At 42.2% G+C, this 16674-nt stretch overlaps 1 protein-coding gene across 1 annotated transcript; it reads left to right on the top strand.

The window, feature by feature from the left end:
* The first annotated feature begins 1018 nt into the window (after positions 1 to 1018).
* On the top strand, positions 1019 to 8272 carry LOC110496215 (tubulin beta chain). The gene is made up of 4 exons (XM_021571987.3): positions 1019 to 1368; positions 3703 to 3811; positions 5607 to 5717; positions 5932 to 8272. Exons 1-4 carry the CDS (start codon positions 1312 to 1314, stop codon positions 6987 to 6989), a joined length of 1335 nt encoding a protein of 444 aa, XP_021427662.1. The 5' UTR covers positions 1019 to 1311; the 3' UTR covers positions 6990 to 8272.
* Positions 8273 to 16674: the final 8402 nt, after the last annotated feature.

The raw sequence follows: 16674 nt of genomic DNA, 5'->3' as shown, positions 1-16674 counted from the left end.
AACACATTAGATCTGGTAAAAAATAATAATACAAATGTTAGATCTTTGAAATGCAGTACAAAGGCCATAATATAATATTGCAGTTTAGGCGCAATTTAGATTTTGGCCACTAGATGGAAGCAGTGTATGTGCAAAGTTTCCTATTTATCCAGTGGAGCATTGTAATACTGCACAATGTGCCGAATTGGTCAATTAATACATTTTCAAGAACATTTTAGAGAACATACAGAAATTATATGGTACAACAAAATGTAAGTTTACACACTCCCAGGGATGTCATATATGATGGATCATTAGCTTATACACTAACTTTCACACATCTAGATGGCCGGGAGGGGTGGGTGTGGAGCCAGAGACAGCAGTGGTTCAAACTGTAGAACCCAATTACTACATTTTAATATAAAAATTGATTTTATCAAACTATCCTGCATTTTATCTCTGGGACTCTCGGGATGACAAATCAGAATAAGATTACTGAATGTAAGTACATTATTTACCTTCAGATGTGAATGTATCAAACCAGTTGCCGTGATAAATGTATTTTGTTGTTGTGCACTCTCCTCAAACAATAGCATGGTATTTTTTTTACTGTAATAGCTACTGTAAATTGGACAGTGCAGTTAGATTAACAAGAATTTAAGCTTTCTGCACATATAAGACATGTCTATGTCCTGGAAATGTTTATGTTACTTACAGTGTCATTAAATCATATTTGTTTTAAACTCATATTTTGGATGATGAACATATTTGCATTTATTGTAATAAGGTTATCAATATGTCAATGATTTGTCTTGGCTGATCTGATTTCAGGTAATGAATAACTGTACATAATATCCCTTTTTAGTTTGTTATTATAGGGACTGTTTTCACATCTAATAGGGGGAAAAATATTATCCAACAAAATATTTTTACATTAATAGCCAATTCTATAGGAGTCTTACATGATGCATGGCAGGAAAGTCATACATTAGAAAATCTTTGACAGCAAGTGTGCTGATTCCATGGCCTGCTCCAACAGGACAGTGATGACAGGACGGGACGCGGCACTCCCTCTCTACTTCCGGCCCCTTTCATTACGGCAGAGAAACCCCTTAGATTTTCTTTCCTCAGCCAATCAAGATTGGGATTCCGAAGACCGTGACCAATCATTAGCGCAAGCCTCGGTTTGGGCACGATCCAGACTTATAAATTCTTTGTCCCGCCTTGCTCAAAGGTGGCATCCACATACTTCACAGTGGTCAGTGGGTCAACTGTGGCAATAGCAGCACTCCACATCTTCGCTTGTATTTTCTATTATAACTAGCATACAGAATGAGGGAAATCGTGCACATTCAGGCCGGCCAGTGTGGTAACCAGATTGGGGCCAAGGTAAGAATCTCGAAAACTGAAATGAACAAGGCTTACATTTGGGAATTAATCAATAATGCATTGTACCATTTGTTGCTTCTCGAGACAAAAAGTTGTATTCTAGGCTATGTGTATTTTAAGTCGAAATGTTCCACTTAGCCGAAATGATTCAATGCAGAATGTTCCGTTATGGTCTTTTCTAACATGAGGTGGCCATTTAAAGTTATCTCAATGGATGAAGAGCACCGGAAAGAATATCCCTTTTGTTCTCCTTTTCGGTCCTGTTGTAAAACTTCTATTTAGTTTTGTTCTTTATGGGATATAAATGTATAATTTGTCAATGTGAACTAGTCGTAGAAGAAAGCGAAACTGGAAGAACGCTGACAGTTATTTTCTTATAGTGAGATAACGGGTCTATCGAGGCAGGAATTCGCTGGGCGTGTGGCTGTGTCCCTCTGTCTGGCCTCTCTCTGCCACGCTCATTGTTTTTGTGTCTGGAATAGCCTTCCCTTCGACAGACTACGACTACGAAAAACAAATGTCTAAAATGAAGACTTTAAAACACAAATGATAAGTCAACTAAAAAGACACTTAGGACTACCGTTATGACACTGGCAAGAAACAATAGTTTCATATAGTTCACCCCCCCTCCGCGTTTACAGATGTTGACGCACAAATATAGCATTTTCGAGACAATTTATTTCATTTTTATTGTGGTTTACCAAGTCAAGGATTCCTATAATTTTAGTCTCAGTATTCCCTTGCATTACACATTTACATAAGTAACGTTACTTACGTTAAAGTCAAACTTTAAAAGAGTAACGGGCATTTTACGACAGAAACTCATGCCCTGTTGCGCATTTACACGCCGGCTCTTGGCTGAGTGCGCATAATAGACCAGTAAAATAAACCATTATTAACGCTATGATATTCATGTCACAATGGCGATTTATGTAAAATAGCGGAGAAACTATAGCCGTTGTATTGTTGGAGCTGAATAAACGTCATTTAAGAAGAAAAAAAAGGGAAAGTTGCTGAGGCAGGCAGGAGCGAGGAACGAATGCCAAAAACTCTGAGACGGGGGCATCTGGGCGAGGGGGAGGGATATGAACAAGTGGTAGACTAGCAGAGCAGATGACGTCATTTAAATGACTCAACGCTTTGTGATATACAGAGCCGAGCGGACGCTTTAGTGTAGCCTATATATTTCTATCCTCAACTTAGTTATTTTACACAACACCATTTGGGAACACCATCATGGAGGGTCCAGTGAAATGTAATCAACATAATTTAATATCCACACAAGGCCTCAATTACTCTCTTTAAATATGCTGTCTATACCGGTTCGCTAGATTAGTCTATTCAGCCCTACCCTTTGTGGTGGATGGGAACGGAGTGTGTCACTAGCCTAATTTGGTAGCCCTAACTTGTTGATGTGTTAAATGAGAATTTTGTATTAGCACGGTGAACAAGAATTGGTCGTGTCGCTAATCTTTCTTGTTATTGTGAGGGGTTAAAGTTTGGATTTCAAAGTGGAGTGAAAGATCAATAGGTGCATGATATAACACAGTGTCCTCTCTCTCCATTTCAGAATAGGGTCAGTTGAGTTCGTGTGACAGTCTGTGCCACTTCCTTAACGAAGTTTCGCCTTAACGTCTCACCCCATCAATCTGTCCCAGCAGTCTAATTCCTCTGGGATGGTTATACTTTTCCTGCTTATGTGGTAGCCTACAGAGTACTGCTTCTCTCTTAGCCACTTATAATGAATCTTCATGGATGGTCCTTATTCTAGTATAATGTCTTGTGACTGCGAAGGTAATTATTTATTGGATTTGCCTCAGGAGGGATGGAACTGAGGGTTGTTTCTGAGCCAATGCCAACACCTGCTTTCTACACTCCCTGAGAGAATTCGACAGCAATTTTTCACCTGTGTGAAACCAGGGAAGTCAAGAGCACACATCTGTGCCAGGATAGACAATGCCACTGGGAGACATTTTGAATAGTTTTGGAATTATGTAACGTATTGAATATCCATATGGTATATGGTTCAACTTAACATAATAGTTTGTCTTGCATGATATTTTGTAAGTGACCTTATATGGTATATGGCCATGTTCATCTTTACAGCAAGAGTCCTTTTTTTCATTACATTTCTAATGTAATAATATAGTAACAACAACCAAATATGCATTAATAGCTCAGCTTCTCAACCACTTGACCTCACACCACCCCTCAAGTGAATGGGCTATTACATTACGTTGGTAGTTCAGCCTCTTAGCGCAACCTGCACTTTAGGAGTGCTGGCCTGTGTCAATTCAAGCCTCTTGTTGACTTTTATCGATCTGACCACTTTAGTTCTGGGAGGTGATCAGCGATGAACATGGCATCGACCCAACAGGCACCTACCACGGAGACAGCGACCTGCAGCTGGACAGGATCAGTGTCTACTACAACGAGGCTTCAGGTAGCACATTTCCACCCTCTACAGTTACAAAGAACATTTCAAAAGAATAATGTTTTTGGTGCTTACACAGACATGTACATACAGTACCAGTCAAAAGTTTGGAGATACCTACTCATTCAAGGGTTATTCTTTATTTTTACTGTTTTCGAAATTGTGGAATAATAGCGAAGACATCAAAACTATGAAATGACACATATGGAATCATGTAGTAACCAAAAAAGTGTGAAACAAATCTAAATATATTTTATATTTGAGATTCTTCAAAGTAGCCACCCTTTGCCTTGATGACAGCTTTGCACACTCTTGGCATTCTCTCAACCAGCTTCATGAGGTAGCCACCTGGAATGCATTTCAATTAACAGGTGTGCCTTGTTAAAAGTTAATTTGTGGAATTTCTATCCCTCTTAATGTGTTTGAGCTGTGTTTGAGTTGTGTTGTGACAAGGTAGGGGTGATACGCAGATAGCCCTATTTGGTAAAAGACCAAGTCCATATTATTGCAATAACAGCTCAAATAAGCAAAGAGAAACGACAGTCCATCATTACTTTAAGACATGAAGGTCAGTCAATCTGGAAAATGTCAAGAACTTTTCAAGTTTCTTCAAGTGCAGTCACAAAAACCATCAATCGCTATGATGAAACTGGCTCTCACGAGGACAGCCACAGGAAAGGAAGACCCAGAGTTACCTCTGCTGCAGAGGATAAGTTCATTAGAGTTAACTGCACCTAAGATTGCAGACCAAATAAATGCTTCACAGAGTTCAAGTAATAGACACATCTCAACATCAGCTGTTCAGAGGAGACTGCATGAATCAGGCCTTTTCCTTTGGTCTGATGAGTCCAAATTTGAGATTTTTGGTTTCAACCGCTGTGTCTTTGTGAGACACAGAGTAGGTGAACGGATGATCTCCGCATGCGTGGTTCCAACCGTGAAGCATGGAGGAGGAGGTGTGGGGGTGCTTTGCTGGTGGCACTGTCAGTTATTTATTTAGAATTCAAGGCACACTTAACCAGCATGGCTACCACAGCATTCTGCAGCGATTCTGCATCCCATCTGGTTTGCATTTAGTGGGACTATCATTTGTTTTTCAACAGAACAATGACCAAACACACCTCCAGGCTGTGTAAGGGCTATTGTAAGGGCCTCCACACTCACCCGACTTCAACCCAATTGAGATGGTTTGGGATGAGTTGGACTGCAGAGTGAAAGAAAAGCAGCCAACATGTGCTCAGCGTATGTAGGACCTGCTTCAAGACTGTTGGAAAAGCATTCCAGGTGAAACTGGTTGAGAGAATGCCAAGAGTGTGCAAACCTGTCATCAAGGCAAAGGGCGACTACTTTGAAGAATGTAACATATGAAGTATATTTTGATTTGTTTAACACTTTTTGGGGGGTTACTACATGATCCATATTATTTCATAGTTTTGATGTCTTCACTATTATTCTACAATGTAGAAAATAGTAAAAAATAAAGAAAAAACCCTTGAATGAGTAGATGTGTCAAACCTTTTGACTGGTACTGTATATGCAAACATACATATATGCATTTATTCTATTGAAATTGAGATTCATTTAAATGATATCCATAATGTAATGTAATGGGTGAAAATATCAACGTGGCAAGGGATACTGAATAGGATCACTCAATTCGAAGACTAATGGAGGTGTACAGGACGTGATATATTTTGTCCTCCCCCTGGAGGACAGACAGGAACTCCTCTCCCCTTGACATCATATAGCCCATTGTTCCCTGCAGTATTGAGCTGGTGTGTTTCTATCTTTGTCTCTCTTGGAGGTGGCAAGTATGTACCCAGAGCGGTCCTAGTGGACCTGGAGCCCGGCACCATGGATTCTGTCAGATCCGGACCCTTCGGACAGATCTTCAGACCAGACAACTTTGTGTTTGGTAAGGAATGAGAGGGGTATGAGTTTAGCACTGCTTGGAAATGTATGGGACATATCACTTTTAGTTAGCACATAGGGAAATTAAACTGTGTGATTAAAAAAAATACATATTATGTAACCGGCCTGTCATTTTTGAAGTAAAATAGGGTTTGAGGTGTTCTCCTCTCTTCCCCTTTTCTCCTTCAAATGACCCCCCTTTCCTCCTATGTTTCTAGGTCAAAGCGGCGCAGGAAACAACTGGGCAAAGGGCCACTACACTGAGGGAGCAGAGCTGGTGGACTCAGTCCTGGATGTGGTGAGGAAAGAAGCTGAGAGCTGCGACTGCCTCCAGGGATTCCAGCTCACCCACTCCCTGGGTGGGGGCACTGGCTCGGGCATGGGCACCCTGCTCATCAGCAAGATCCGTGAAGAGTACCCCGACCGCATCATGAACACCTTCAGCGTGGTGCCCTCCCCTAAAGTGTCAGACACGGTGGTGGAGCCCTACAATGCCACCCTCTCGGTTCACCAACTTGTAGAGAACACGGACGAGACCTTCTGCATTGACAACGAGGCTCTCTACGACATCTGCTTCCGGACCCTCAAACTCACCACGCCGACTTACGGAGACCTCAACCACCTGGTGTCGGCCACCATGAGCGGAGTGACCACCTGCCTGCGTTTCCCCGGCCAGCTCAACGCCGACCTCCGTAAATTGGCCGTCAACATGGTGCCTTTCCCCCGTCTCCACTTCTTCATCCCCGGCTTCGCCCCCCTCACCAGCAGGGGGAGCCAGCAGTACCGTGCCCTCACCGTGCCGGAACTCACCCAGCAAGTGTTCGACGCCAAGAACATGATGGCCGCATGTGACCCGCGTCACGGTCGCTACCTCACTGTCGCCGCTGTCTTCCGTGGCCGCATGTCCATGAAGGAGGTGGACGAGCAGATGCTCAACGTCCAGAACAAGAACAGCAGCTACTTCGTTGAATGGATCCCCAACAACGTCAAGACCGCCGTCTGCGACATTCCTCCAAGAGGCCTCAAAATGGCCGTCACCTTCATCGGCAACAGCACGGCCATCCAGGAGCTGTTCAAGCGTATCTCTGAGCAGTTCACCGCCATGTTCCGCCGCAAGGCCTTCCTCCATTGGTACACCGGAGAGGGCATGGACGAGATGGAGTTCACTGAGGCAGAGAGCAACATGAACGACCTGGTGTCTGAGTACCAGCAGTACCAGGACGCCACCGCCGAGGAAGAAGGTGAGTTTGAGGAGGAGGCTGAGGAGGACGCTTAAAGACGGAGTGAAGCAACATGAGCGAGGTGGAAGAATGAAGAAAAGTCCTACAGAAAGCCGGAAAATAACAAAATACCACAAAAAGAGGAAAACAAGAAAAGTGCCAAAAGAAAACCGGAGAAATACTATAGAACGTAGCTGAGAAGTGGAGGGTCCCAATTGCACACCCAGAAATGGAGGATCAAATCTGAAAATGGTTGAAATGGCTCAACGAGAACAGAATGACTGAAGAATGTGACTGGACAAGGGAGAATGAATGTAAGTAAGAGAGGAGGAGAGGAGTGACAAGCAGCATTATGAACAAATAAACCGGACGCAGTCTGCATTCCATTTACTGTGACACCATTTAATAAATAAGTACGTTAAGAAACAAAATTGTTGAAAGAAAGTTAAAGAAGAAGCCTGTGCCTATGACAAAATTGTTCCTGTTATTTTCAGTATTATTTTTGTTGTTGCCATGATTTTGCATTTAATCATGTCACAAATAAATGTGAATATGACCACATAAGCACTACAGGACCTCTCACCCCACAGTTCTGATTTTGAGACTATGGTTATTAACTTATAGCCTGGTCCCAGATCTGTTTGTGCTGTCTTGCCACCAACTTCTATGGTCATTGCCACGTCATTGGCAAACAGATCTGGGATCAAACGAATTAACTTCTGAACGGTGGCTCGATTCTGGCCTGACTTTAATGAAGGTGTCTGTGCCACCTGGAGCCGCCCTCCCCAGGACGCCAACCAACGTCTGTGAATACAGGATGACATAGACAAAGATGGGATGAAAATGAATCGATGGATTTAGTTTGATAGTGCCAATGGAGCTTTATAACAGACAACAATATCATGGCAATGACCAGTGAACATGTGTTGGGTTCTACCAGTATTATCAATCTCAGTGATAGTGGAACTGGAACCTAATGGGGAGAGGTCCAGGAATTGTATTCCATTTGACCATAGCAAGTTTTTGAAACAAGATTATCTGAAGGAACCTCTGCAAATGTGTGTGTACAGAACATTTTAGTAAATGTTTACATTTTTAACCACTATTCACATAGATTGTCATTGTTATTTTAGGTCCAAGCCAGGTTATCTACATGTCCAAACCCGGCTATAGTGTCAGGTATTGTTGACATCTGTACTGCACTATGAAGGGATGAAACTGCAACTCTCTTGTATGTGTTTTCTTCGTTTTTTTCTATTCTGATGATTAAAAAAATGATCTCTGAGAAAGTGAAAAGCAAGGTGCCCCTGGGGAGAAATAAAAAGTCATTTTTAGAAAACCTCTCTGGTGTTTTTATTGGAAAATAATATTGTGGTATAATGAAGCAATAATACATTCACAATGAAACCATTGCAAACATTTGCTGTAACACCCTCGCTTTGAACATTTAGAAAATCAGTTATATAGAAACAAATATATATATATCAATAAACTGTTTGAAAAAGGCAAAACATCCTTTGGGTGTTTAGGCTATTTGTAAACGAGATTATAAAAGAATATGAATAAGCACTTGAAAACAGCAGATAAACCCAAATGATCTTCCAAAATATTGCTATCTTGTTTTGCCTTTGTCTAATACACTAGATTAGCATATGTAGATTCCTCTGCCTGGGTCTGTGATTAATTCCAAAAGGGCACAAGCAGTGGCAGACGAATCAAATTGTATCTGTCAGATCATGCTTCGTAAAAAAACAGGTTTGGAATGGGAGAATACCTTGGCTCTTCTTATGTTAGTACAAACTCAGAGAAGGGGAGGGAAAAAAAGAGTCAAAACAGATAAATGAAAAACGAATTAGGTCATGAATGTAGGGCCATTTTGAATTTGTTTAAATCATCAGCCACCACTGTAACTAACCTGGCCATAAGTGTGATATTGTAGCCTAAAGGATATCTAAAGCTGTAAAACTATATATTTTGAAACATTTGTTGGTATAAAACAGTTATATTTGTTCTTTTTTTAATCAAACATCAAGGCAAACAAGATGTGAAGTCATAATAAGCAAGGGACAACCAACGACGGGCTATGCGTTCTCTGGGAAATAATGTGTGGAACACATACTATGGCGATTTTTTAACAAATGTAATCTAGAAATCTGTTATTTTGCAGGTAGAAATGTGTTCAACATTCACTGAAGTAGCTAGCAAGTTTACTAGATAGAAACAGTAGTAGCTCCCTTGGTAACCAAACAAATAGACTTGCTAGTTTAGCTAACCAAACCATCAGTCCTAGCTTGCTATTTATGAACATCGAATTCAACAAAGCCAATAATGTTTTCAATTCAACTTTTGCTTTCAAAAGCAGCTCAAACATAGAACATGTAAGAAGTATAGCCATTGAATTCTACCGTGTAAAGATAGGCCTTCTGTGCATTATTTAAGCAAAAAGTCCAGAGTGGGTGTGGTAAATATTACCACGGCTAACAAGGACTGTTCTTAAAGCGACACGCAAACCTGAGGGCCTGGATACAGCCGTGGTATATTGGCCAATTACCACAACCCCCATGTAATATTCATATGTGTAAACATACTGAATTGTAATTGGATGCATTTTACCGCCATATCATACTGTGACCACCCAAATGGTTAGGTCATGGTCAGTTTGATCCTGGTTGGCGATATGTGAACATGTCAGTTATAGCTAGCTAATAAAGAGCTATGCTAATAAATATCCTGTAGTACTGCATTTTATTATTTTGTACAAAGTGTGCAAAACAAGACATGGTGTCAGAAGTGGGATTATTATTTTGTTCAAAGTGCATGGCGAACAAGGAAATTGCCCAGCTAAAGGTAAAGAGTGTAATAAATGTGGAAAATGGAACCACTTTGCAAAAGTGTGCAGAGCTTACCGTGGAAAAACAGTACACACAGTGAGTGAAGATGAAATGTCAATCAAAAAGTCAAACGCTGATGAACTGTTTATTGATTCAGTGACACAGAAAAGTCAAATATCAGAGACAGAGCAAGCCTTTGCTGACATTGAGATAGGAACACAAGGCACAGAGCTAAAGTTCAAACTAGACACTGGTGCACAAGTAAACATTATTCCTCTGAATAAGTACCACAGCTTGACATCTGAGTGCGAGCTACAGCCCCCAGACTGACTAGTTATGGTGGTGAACATCTGCAGCTGTGATACACAAGCTGAAAGCAGCCTTTGCCAGGCATGGCATTGTAGAGACTTTAATATCTGACAATGGGCCCTGTTCAAATCCAATGAGTTTGAATCCTTCACAAACGCATGGGAGTTCACACATGTCACCACAAGCCCACATTACCCTCAAAGTAATGGCCTTGCTGAAAAATCTGTGCAGATTGCTAAATCATTCATGGACAAAGCAAAAGCAGACAAGAGAGACCCCTACCTCAGTCTCCTTGAATACCGCAACACTCCAGTTGACAACTTCAAATCACCAGCCCAGCTGTTGATGAGCGCAGACTTCGCTCAATTCTTCCCAGCACCAACCAGCAGCTGCAACCTGAGGTCGTCAGCTACAAGGAAATGCATGAAAAACGTGCACAGAGACAACAACAACAAAAACGATACTACGACAGGTCAGCTAGACCACTGCCACCACTGATCAATGGAGAGTCAGTTAGAATCCAGGAGCATGGGCTCTGGAAGCCAGCAGTCGTCATCCAGCCAGCTGACACTGAATGTTCATATCACATCCGCACCACAGAAGGAGCGGTGTACCGCCACAATCGTCGTCACCTACTGAACACAAAAGAACAACACACTGATGAGATGAACAGTTTCCCTGAAAGAGAATGTGATGGACTAAACACACACACAGCACAACATACACCATGCTTACCTGCAAAACCACAAGAACTGTTGACTGACACAGAAGCATGCTCAGCATCATATCGCACAAGGTCATGAAGAGAGGTCAAGCCCACAGCTGTCCTAGACCTGTGAAATGTCAAAGGGTGTAGGCGGATCGCTGCCCTAAAAGAGTTCCAGACTGTAAACTTGTTATTGAAAGTTCACTTGAAATGCTTGGGTATTGTATTTGTTTGAAATGTTAAGATGTTATTTCTACAGTGAAAGCTGAGTTGCTGGAATCCCTTGTTTGAAAAGTAACAGTATGTTGGATTATTATTATTGTTATTATTATTGTTTCAGAGTCTATGTTGATTCAGTTGGTGTAGTAGGCAATATAAATGGTTACTTACCTTGAGTTCAAACCCCCGAGTTGCCTTATTGCTATTATAAACTGGTTACCAATGTAATTAGAGCAGTTAAAATAATTTTTTTGTCACACCCCTGGTATATTTGTATTTTATTTATTTAACCTTTATTTAACTAGGCAAGTCAATTAAGAACAAATTCTTATTTACAATGACGGCATACAAAAAGGAAAAAGGCCTCCTGCGGCAAGAGAGACAACACAACACTACACAAGACAACAACATAGCAAGGCAGCAACACATGACAACACTTAACATCCTCCAAGATGGCGTAGCAGTCGGACGTGTGTTTTGTCTTGTCCCGTCCCGTGTAAATATCATTTTCCTCGTTTTTTTCCGTATATATTTTAATCTCACTTTCCATCTACGGACTGAATATAGTCTCCTGCAACCCGCCTCACCCAATGTGGTACGGATCTGCTATTTTTATACTTTAGAACCGGAACCCCCATCAGCAGCTAGACAGCTGTCATGTCTTTACTATCATTAAATTGAAGACTTATAGTTTTTATCAAAGATTCTCTGTAATTAGTATTACGCGATCAACTGATTAATCATGTAACTAATTAACTAGGAAGTCGGGGCACCAAGGAAAAATATTCAGATTATAAAGTTATCATTTCCTAAAATAACTTTTAGATATTTTATCTGATCAATTAGTCTTCAAATTAATTAATGATTTACTTTACCTCACGTTAGTCTCATTCCAAACTTCGTAAATTGTTGGTTATCTGCACGAACCCAGTCTTCACTATGAGTCATCCATACACCAATTGTCTTAAATCATTTATTTATTACTAACTAAGTAATTCACAGAAATGCATAAACAAACAGTAAATATGGTTACATGAAATGATAGGAGAATGTGCCCTAGTGGGCTAAACTGGCATGGCGGCTTGTTAGACAAAAGGGGACTGGGGGTCAGATGAGAAGTCACTACAGAGTGATAATTATAACAATTGAAATGCTAATCCTTTACACATGAACGCTCACTCATTCGGGAACAATTGCAATCAATATATATATTTACACTCAGTGTGTCGTCTTGATCGCTGGTGAAAAGTTTGTTTCTTTTGTAGAATTGTCCGTGTCTCTCCCTCTCTCTCTCTGTCGTGGTTATAGTGGACAGTTCAGAGTGACATTCATTCATTTCGTTATAGAATGGATGTTTCGGCGGTTGTTGTTCTTCGCGTTCAATGATACCGAATTCCTAGCTGCAGACTAGTAATTAATATCAAAGACTTGTTCTTATTCTGTCGGTATCGATAGTCTAAGAGTTTAACCATGTGGTATGGTTAAAAGATTCAGCAATGGTCTACAACCTTTGTCCCCTCCTAATGGAGAAAAACATGGTCTGATGATAATTTTTCAATGTTGGGTTTTATTCGGAATGGCAGAAAAGGGCTGTCCCGGGACGTCTGACCCTAACTGGGCTCAGGGGCGGTCCTCTGATTTAGTTAACTCCAATTCCCTTTTTGAGTTTTCCTTCATTAAACAGTCCAAAATCACATTGTAAAATTGTGTAAACAGTATCATACTCACTCATTCATATTATATATCAATTAGATGTAAACCTCATATCTGAGGCTATTATATAAACAGTGTTATGGTAATGTGGCCACACCGTCTCCCATGAGCTTCCCCAAGTTGTAACAAATGGACCAGTTCGTAGCTGGATTCTTCACCGTTCTTTTATACTTTCTCCGGAACATGAAATTTGTTCGTACCTCAAGTTCTGTGAGGTGGAAGAAATGTCTTTGTGCTCTATGGAAATTGACTCTGCCTCTTATAATACTATGTGGCAGGGTCTTCTCAGGAATTTACGACCTCTCTCTGACCACAGCAGCCTAGTTGAAGGAGGAAAGGGGGAGGCAGGGAGAGGGGGATGGGGCTTGCTATCCCCAAAGAGGGCAACGTCATGACACAGCTAACTAGCTACTAGCTAGTAGTCAGTTAGCCACTGCTAGCGGTCTTCACCGTTAACTTGGACACCAGCCAGCCTCAGCTCGGTCAATACCTGCCAGTCTGCACAGCGCGATATCAACCCAGAGCATATCGGACTGCTTTTTCTCTACCACATCTCCGGATTCCTACCGCAAGCTCTGAACCTTTACACCGGATCATCGCAGCTACCTAGCTGCAATCCAAGTGGCTACTCCTGGCTAACGTCTCAGTCCCGAAGCAAGCACTAGTTAGCCTTGAGCTAGCCTCGAGCTAGGCCCATCTCCCGGGTAGCCAAAGAGGTCCACCAGGTAATTCTTAGGCTACAATACCTCTTTTGCCAATTGGCCTGGACCTTTTACTGCTGACACGGAGCCCCGCCAATCCATCACTACTGGTCTGCCGACGTTATCGTCCAAGGTGGTTTCAACAGGCTCGTCCATTCGCCGAAGGCCCATCTGCTAGCCCCATGTCTGTTAGCTGTCTGAATCGCAGTGTCTCCAGCTCGACTAGCATGGTAGTGACTACTGAACGGCTCCCTGACTCACCTATTGCTACTCATTGGACCCTATGATCACTCGCCTACACATGCCTCTCCCTAATGTCAATATGCCTTGTCTATTGCTGTTTTGGTTAGTTATTATTGTCCTATTTCACTGTAGAGCCCCCAGCCCTGCCCAATAAGCCTTAGATAGCCCTTTTGTCCCAACTCCCACACATGCGGTGACCTCACCTGGCTAAACTGGTGCCTCTAGAGACAAAACCTCTCTCATCGTCACTCAATGCCTAGGTTTACCTCCACTGTACTCACATCCTACCATACCATTGTCTGTACATTATGCCTTGAATCTATTCTTCTACACCCAGAAATCTGCTCCTTTTACTCTCTGTTCCGAACGCACTAGACGACCAGTTCTTATTCCTATTCCTATTCCCCAGGCACTCTCATTCCCCAGGCACTCTCATTTGTTGACTTCTGAAAACTTACAAGTCTTGGTTTCATGCATGTTAACATCAGAAGCCTCCTACCTAAGTTTGTTATATTCACTGCTTTAGCACACTCCGCCAACTCTGATGTCCTAGCCATGTCTGAATCCTGGCTTAGGAAGGCCACCAAAAATCCTAAAATTTCCATCCCAACGACAACATTTTTCCACCAAGATAGAACTGCCAAAGGGAGCAGAGTTGCAATCTACTGCAGAGATAGCCTGCAGAGTTCTGTCATACTATCCAGGTCTGTGCCCAAACAATTCGAGTTTCTACTATTAAAGATCCACCTTTCCAGAAACAAATCTCTCACTGTTGCCGCTTGTTATAGACCCCCCTCAGTCCCCAGCTGTGCCCTGGACACCATATGTGAATTGATTGCCCCCCATCTATCTTCAGAGTTCGTACTGTTAGGTGAACTAAACTGGGATATGCGTAACACCCCAGCCATCCTACAATCTAAGCTAAATGCCCTCAATCTCACACAAATGATCACGGAACCTACCAGGTACAACCCTAAATCTGTAACCATGGGCACACTCTTAGATATCATCCTGACCAACTTGACCTCTAAATACACCTCTGCTGTCTTCAATCAGGATCTCAGTGATCACTGCCTCATTGCCTGCGTCCGTAATGGGTCACTGTCAAACGCTCCCTAAAACACTTCAGTGAGCAGGCCTTTCTAATCGACCTGGCCCGGGTATCCTGGAAGGAAAATGACCTCATCCCGTCAGTAGAGGGTGCCTGGTTGCTCTTTAAAAGTGCTTTTCTCACCATCTTAAATAAGCATGCCCCATTCAAAAAATGCAGAAATAAGAACAGATATAGCCCTTGATTCACCCCAGATTTGACTGCCCTTGACCAGCACAAAAACATCCTGTGGAGTTATGCATTAGCATCGAATAGCCCACTGCAATGAGGCTAGGAAACACTGTCAACATCGATAAATCTACAATAATCGATCATTTCAACAAGCATTTTTCTACGGCTGGCCATGCTTTCCACCTGGCTACCCCTACCCCGGCCAACAGCTCTGCACCCCCTCACTGCAACTTGCCCAAGCCCCCCCCCCCCCCCCCCCCCGCTTCTCCTTCACCCAAATCTAGACAGCTGATGTTCTGAAAGAGGTGCAAAACCTGGATCCCTACAAATCAGCTGGGCTAGACAATCTGGACCCTGTCTTTCTAAAATTATCTGCCGAAATTCTTGCAACCCCTGTTACTAGCCTGTTCAACCTCTCTTTCGTATCGTCTCAGATCCCCAAAGATTGGAAAGCTGCCATGGTCATCCCCCTCTTCAAAGGGGGAGACAATCTAGACCCAAACTGTTATAGACCTACAGTGCCCTGCGAAAGTATTCGGCCCCCTTGAACTTTGCGACCTTTTGCCACATTTCAGGCTTCAAACATAAAGATATAAAACTGTATTTTTTTGTGAAGAATCAACAACAAGTGGGACACAATCAGGAAGTGGAACGACATTTATTGGATATTTCAAACTTTTTTTAACAAATCAAAAACTGAAAAATTGGGCGTGCAAAATTATTCAGCCCCCTTAAGTTAATACTTTGTAGCGCCACCTTTTGCTGCGATTACAGCTGTAAGTCGCTTGGGGTATGTCTCTATCAGTTTTGCACATCGAGAGACTGACATTTTTTCCCATTCCTCCTTGCAAAACAGCTCGAGCTCAGTGAGGTTGGATGGAGAGCATTTGTGAACAGCAGTTTTCAGTTCTTTCCACAGATTCTCGATTGGATTCAGGTCTGGACTTTGACTTGGCCATTCTAACACCTGGATATGTTTATTTTTGAACCATTCCATTGTAGATTTTGCTTTATGTTTTGGATCATTGTCTTGTTGGAAGATAAATCTCCGTCCCAGTCTCAGGTATTTTGCAGACTCCATCAGGTTTTCTTCCAGAATGGTCCTGTATTTGGCTCCATCCATCTTCCCATCAATTTTAACCATCTTCCCTGTCCCTGCTGAAGAAAAGCAGGCCCAAACCATGATGCTGCCACCACCATGTTTGACAGTGGAGATGGTGTGTTCAGCTGTGTTGCTTTTATGCCAAACATAACGTTTTGCATTGTTGCCAAAAAGTTCAATTTTGGTTTCATCTGACCAGAGCACCTTCTTCCACATGTTTGGTGTGTCTCCCAGGTGGCTTGTGGCAAACTTTAAACAACACTTTTTATGGATGTCTTTAAGAAATGGCTTTCTTCTTGCCACTCTTCCATAAAGGCCAGATTTGTGCAATATACGACTGATTGTTGTCCTATGGACAGAATCTCCCACCTCAGCTGTAGATCTCTGCAGTTCATCCAGAGTGATCATGGGCCTCTTGGCTGCATCTCTGATCAGTCTTCTCCTTGTATGAGCTGAAAGTTTAGAGGGACGGCCAGGTCTTGGTAGATTTGCAGTGGTCTGATACTCCTTCCATTTCAATATTATCGCTTGCACAGTGCTCCTTGGGATGTTTAAAGCTTGGGAAATCTTTTTGTATCCAAAAATCCGGCTTTAAACTTCTTCACAACAGTATCTTGGACCTGCCTGGTGTGTTC

The sequence above is a fragment of the Oncorhynchus mykiss genome, chromosome 18 (assembly GCF_057628025.1).
Source record: "Oncorhynchus mykiss isolate SJ-2025 chromosome 18, ASM5762802v1, whole genome shotgun sequence".
In the NCBI taxonomy this organism is placed as follows: Eukaryota; Metazoa; Chordata; class Actinopteri; order Salmoniformes; family Salmonidae; genus Oncorhynchus; species Oncorhynchus mykiss.
Note: the sequence above shows the minus strand (reverse complement) of the source record. Positions and strands in the feature narration are given on the sequence as shown.

Bases quoted from the DNA above. Each gene is read 5' to 3' on its own strand.
- LOC110496215 (XM_021571987.3), top strand. From the start codon at position 1,312: ATGAGGGAAATCGTGCACATTCAGGCCGGCCAGTGTGGTAACCAGATT. The intron at 1,369-3,702 runs GTAAGAATCTCG...TGACCACTTTAG, and splicing joins GTAACCAGATTGGGGCCAAG to TTCTGGGAGGTGATCAGCGA. The intron at 5,718-5,931 runs GTAAGGAATGAG...CTATGTTTCTAG, and splicing joins ACCAGACAACTTTGTGTTTG to GTCAAAGCGGCGCAGGAAAC.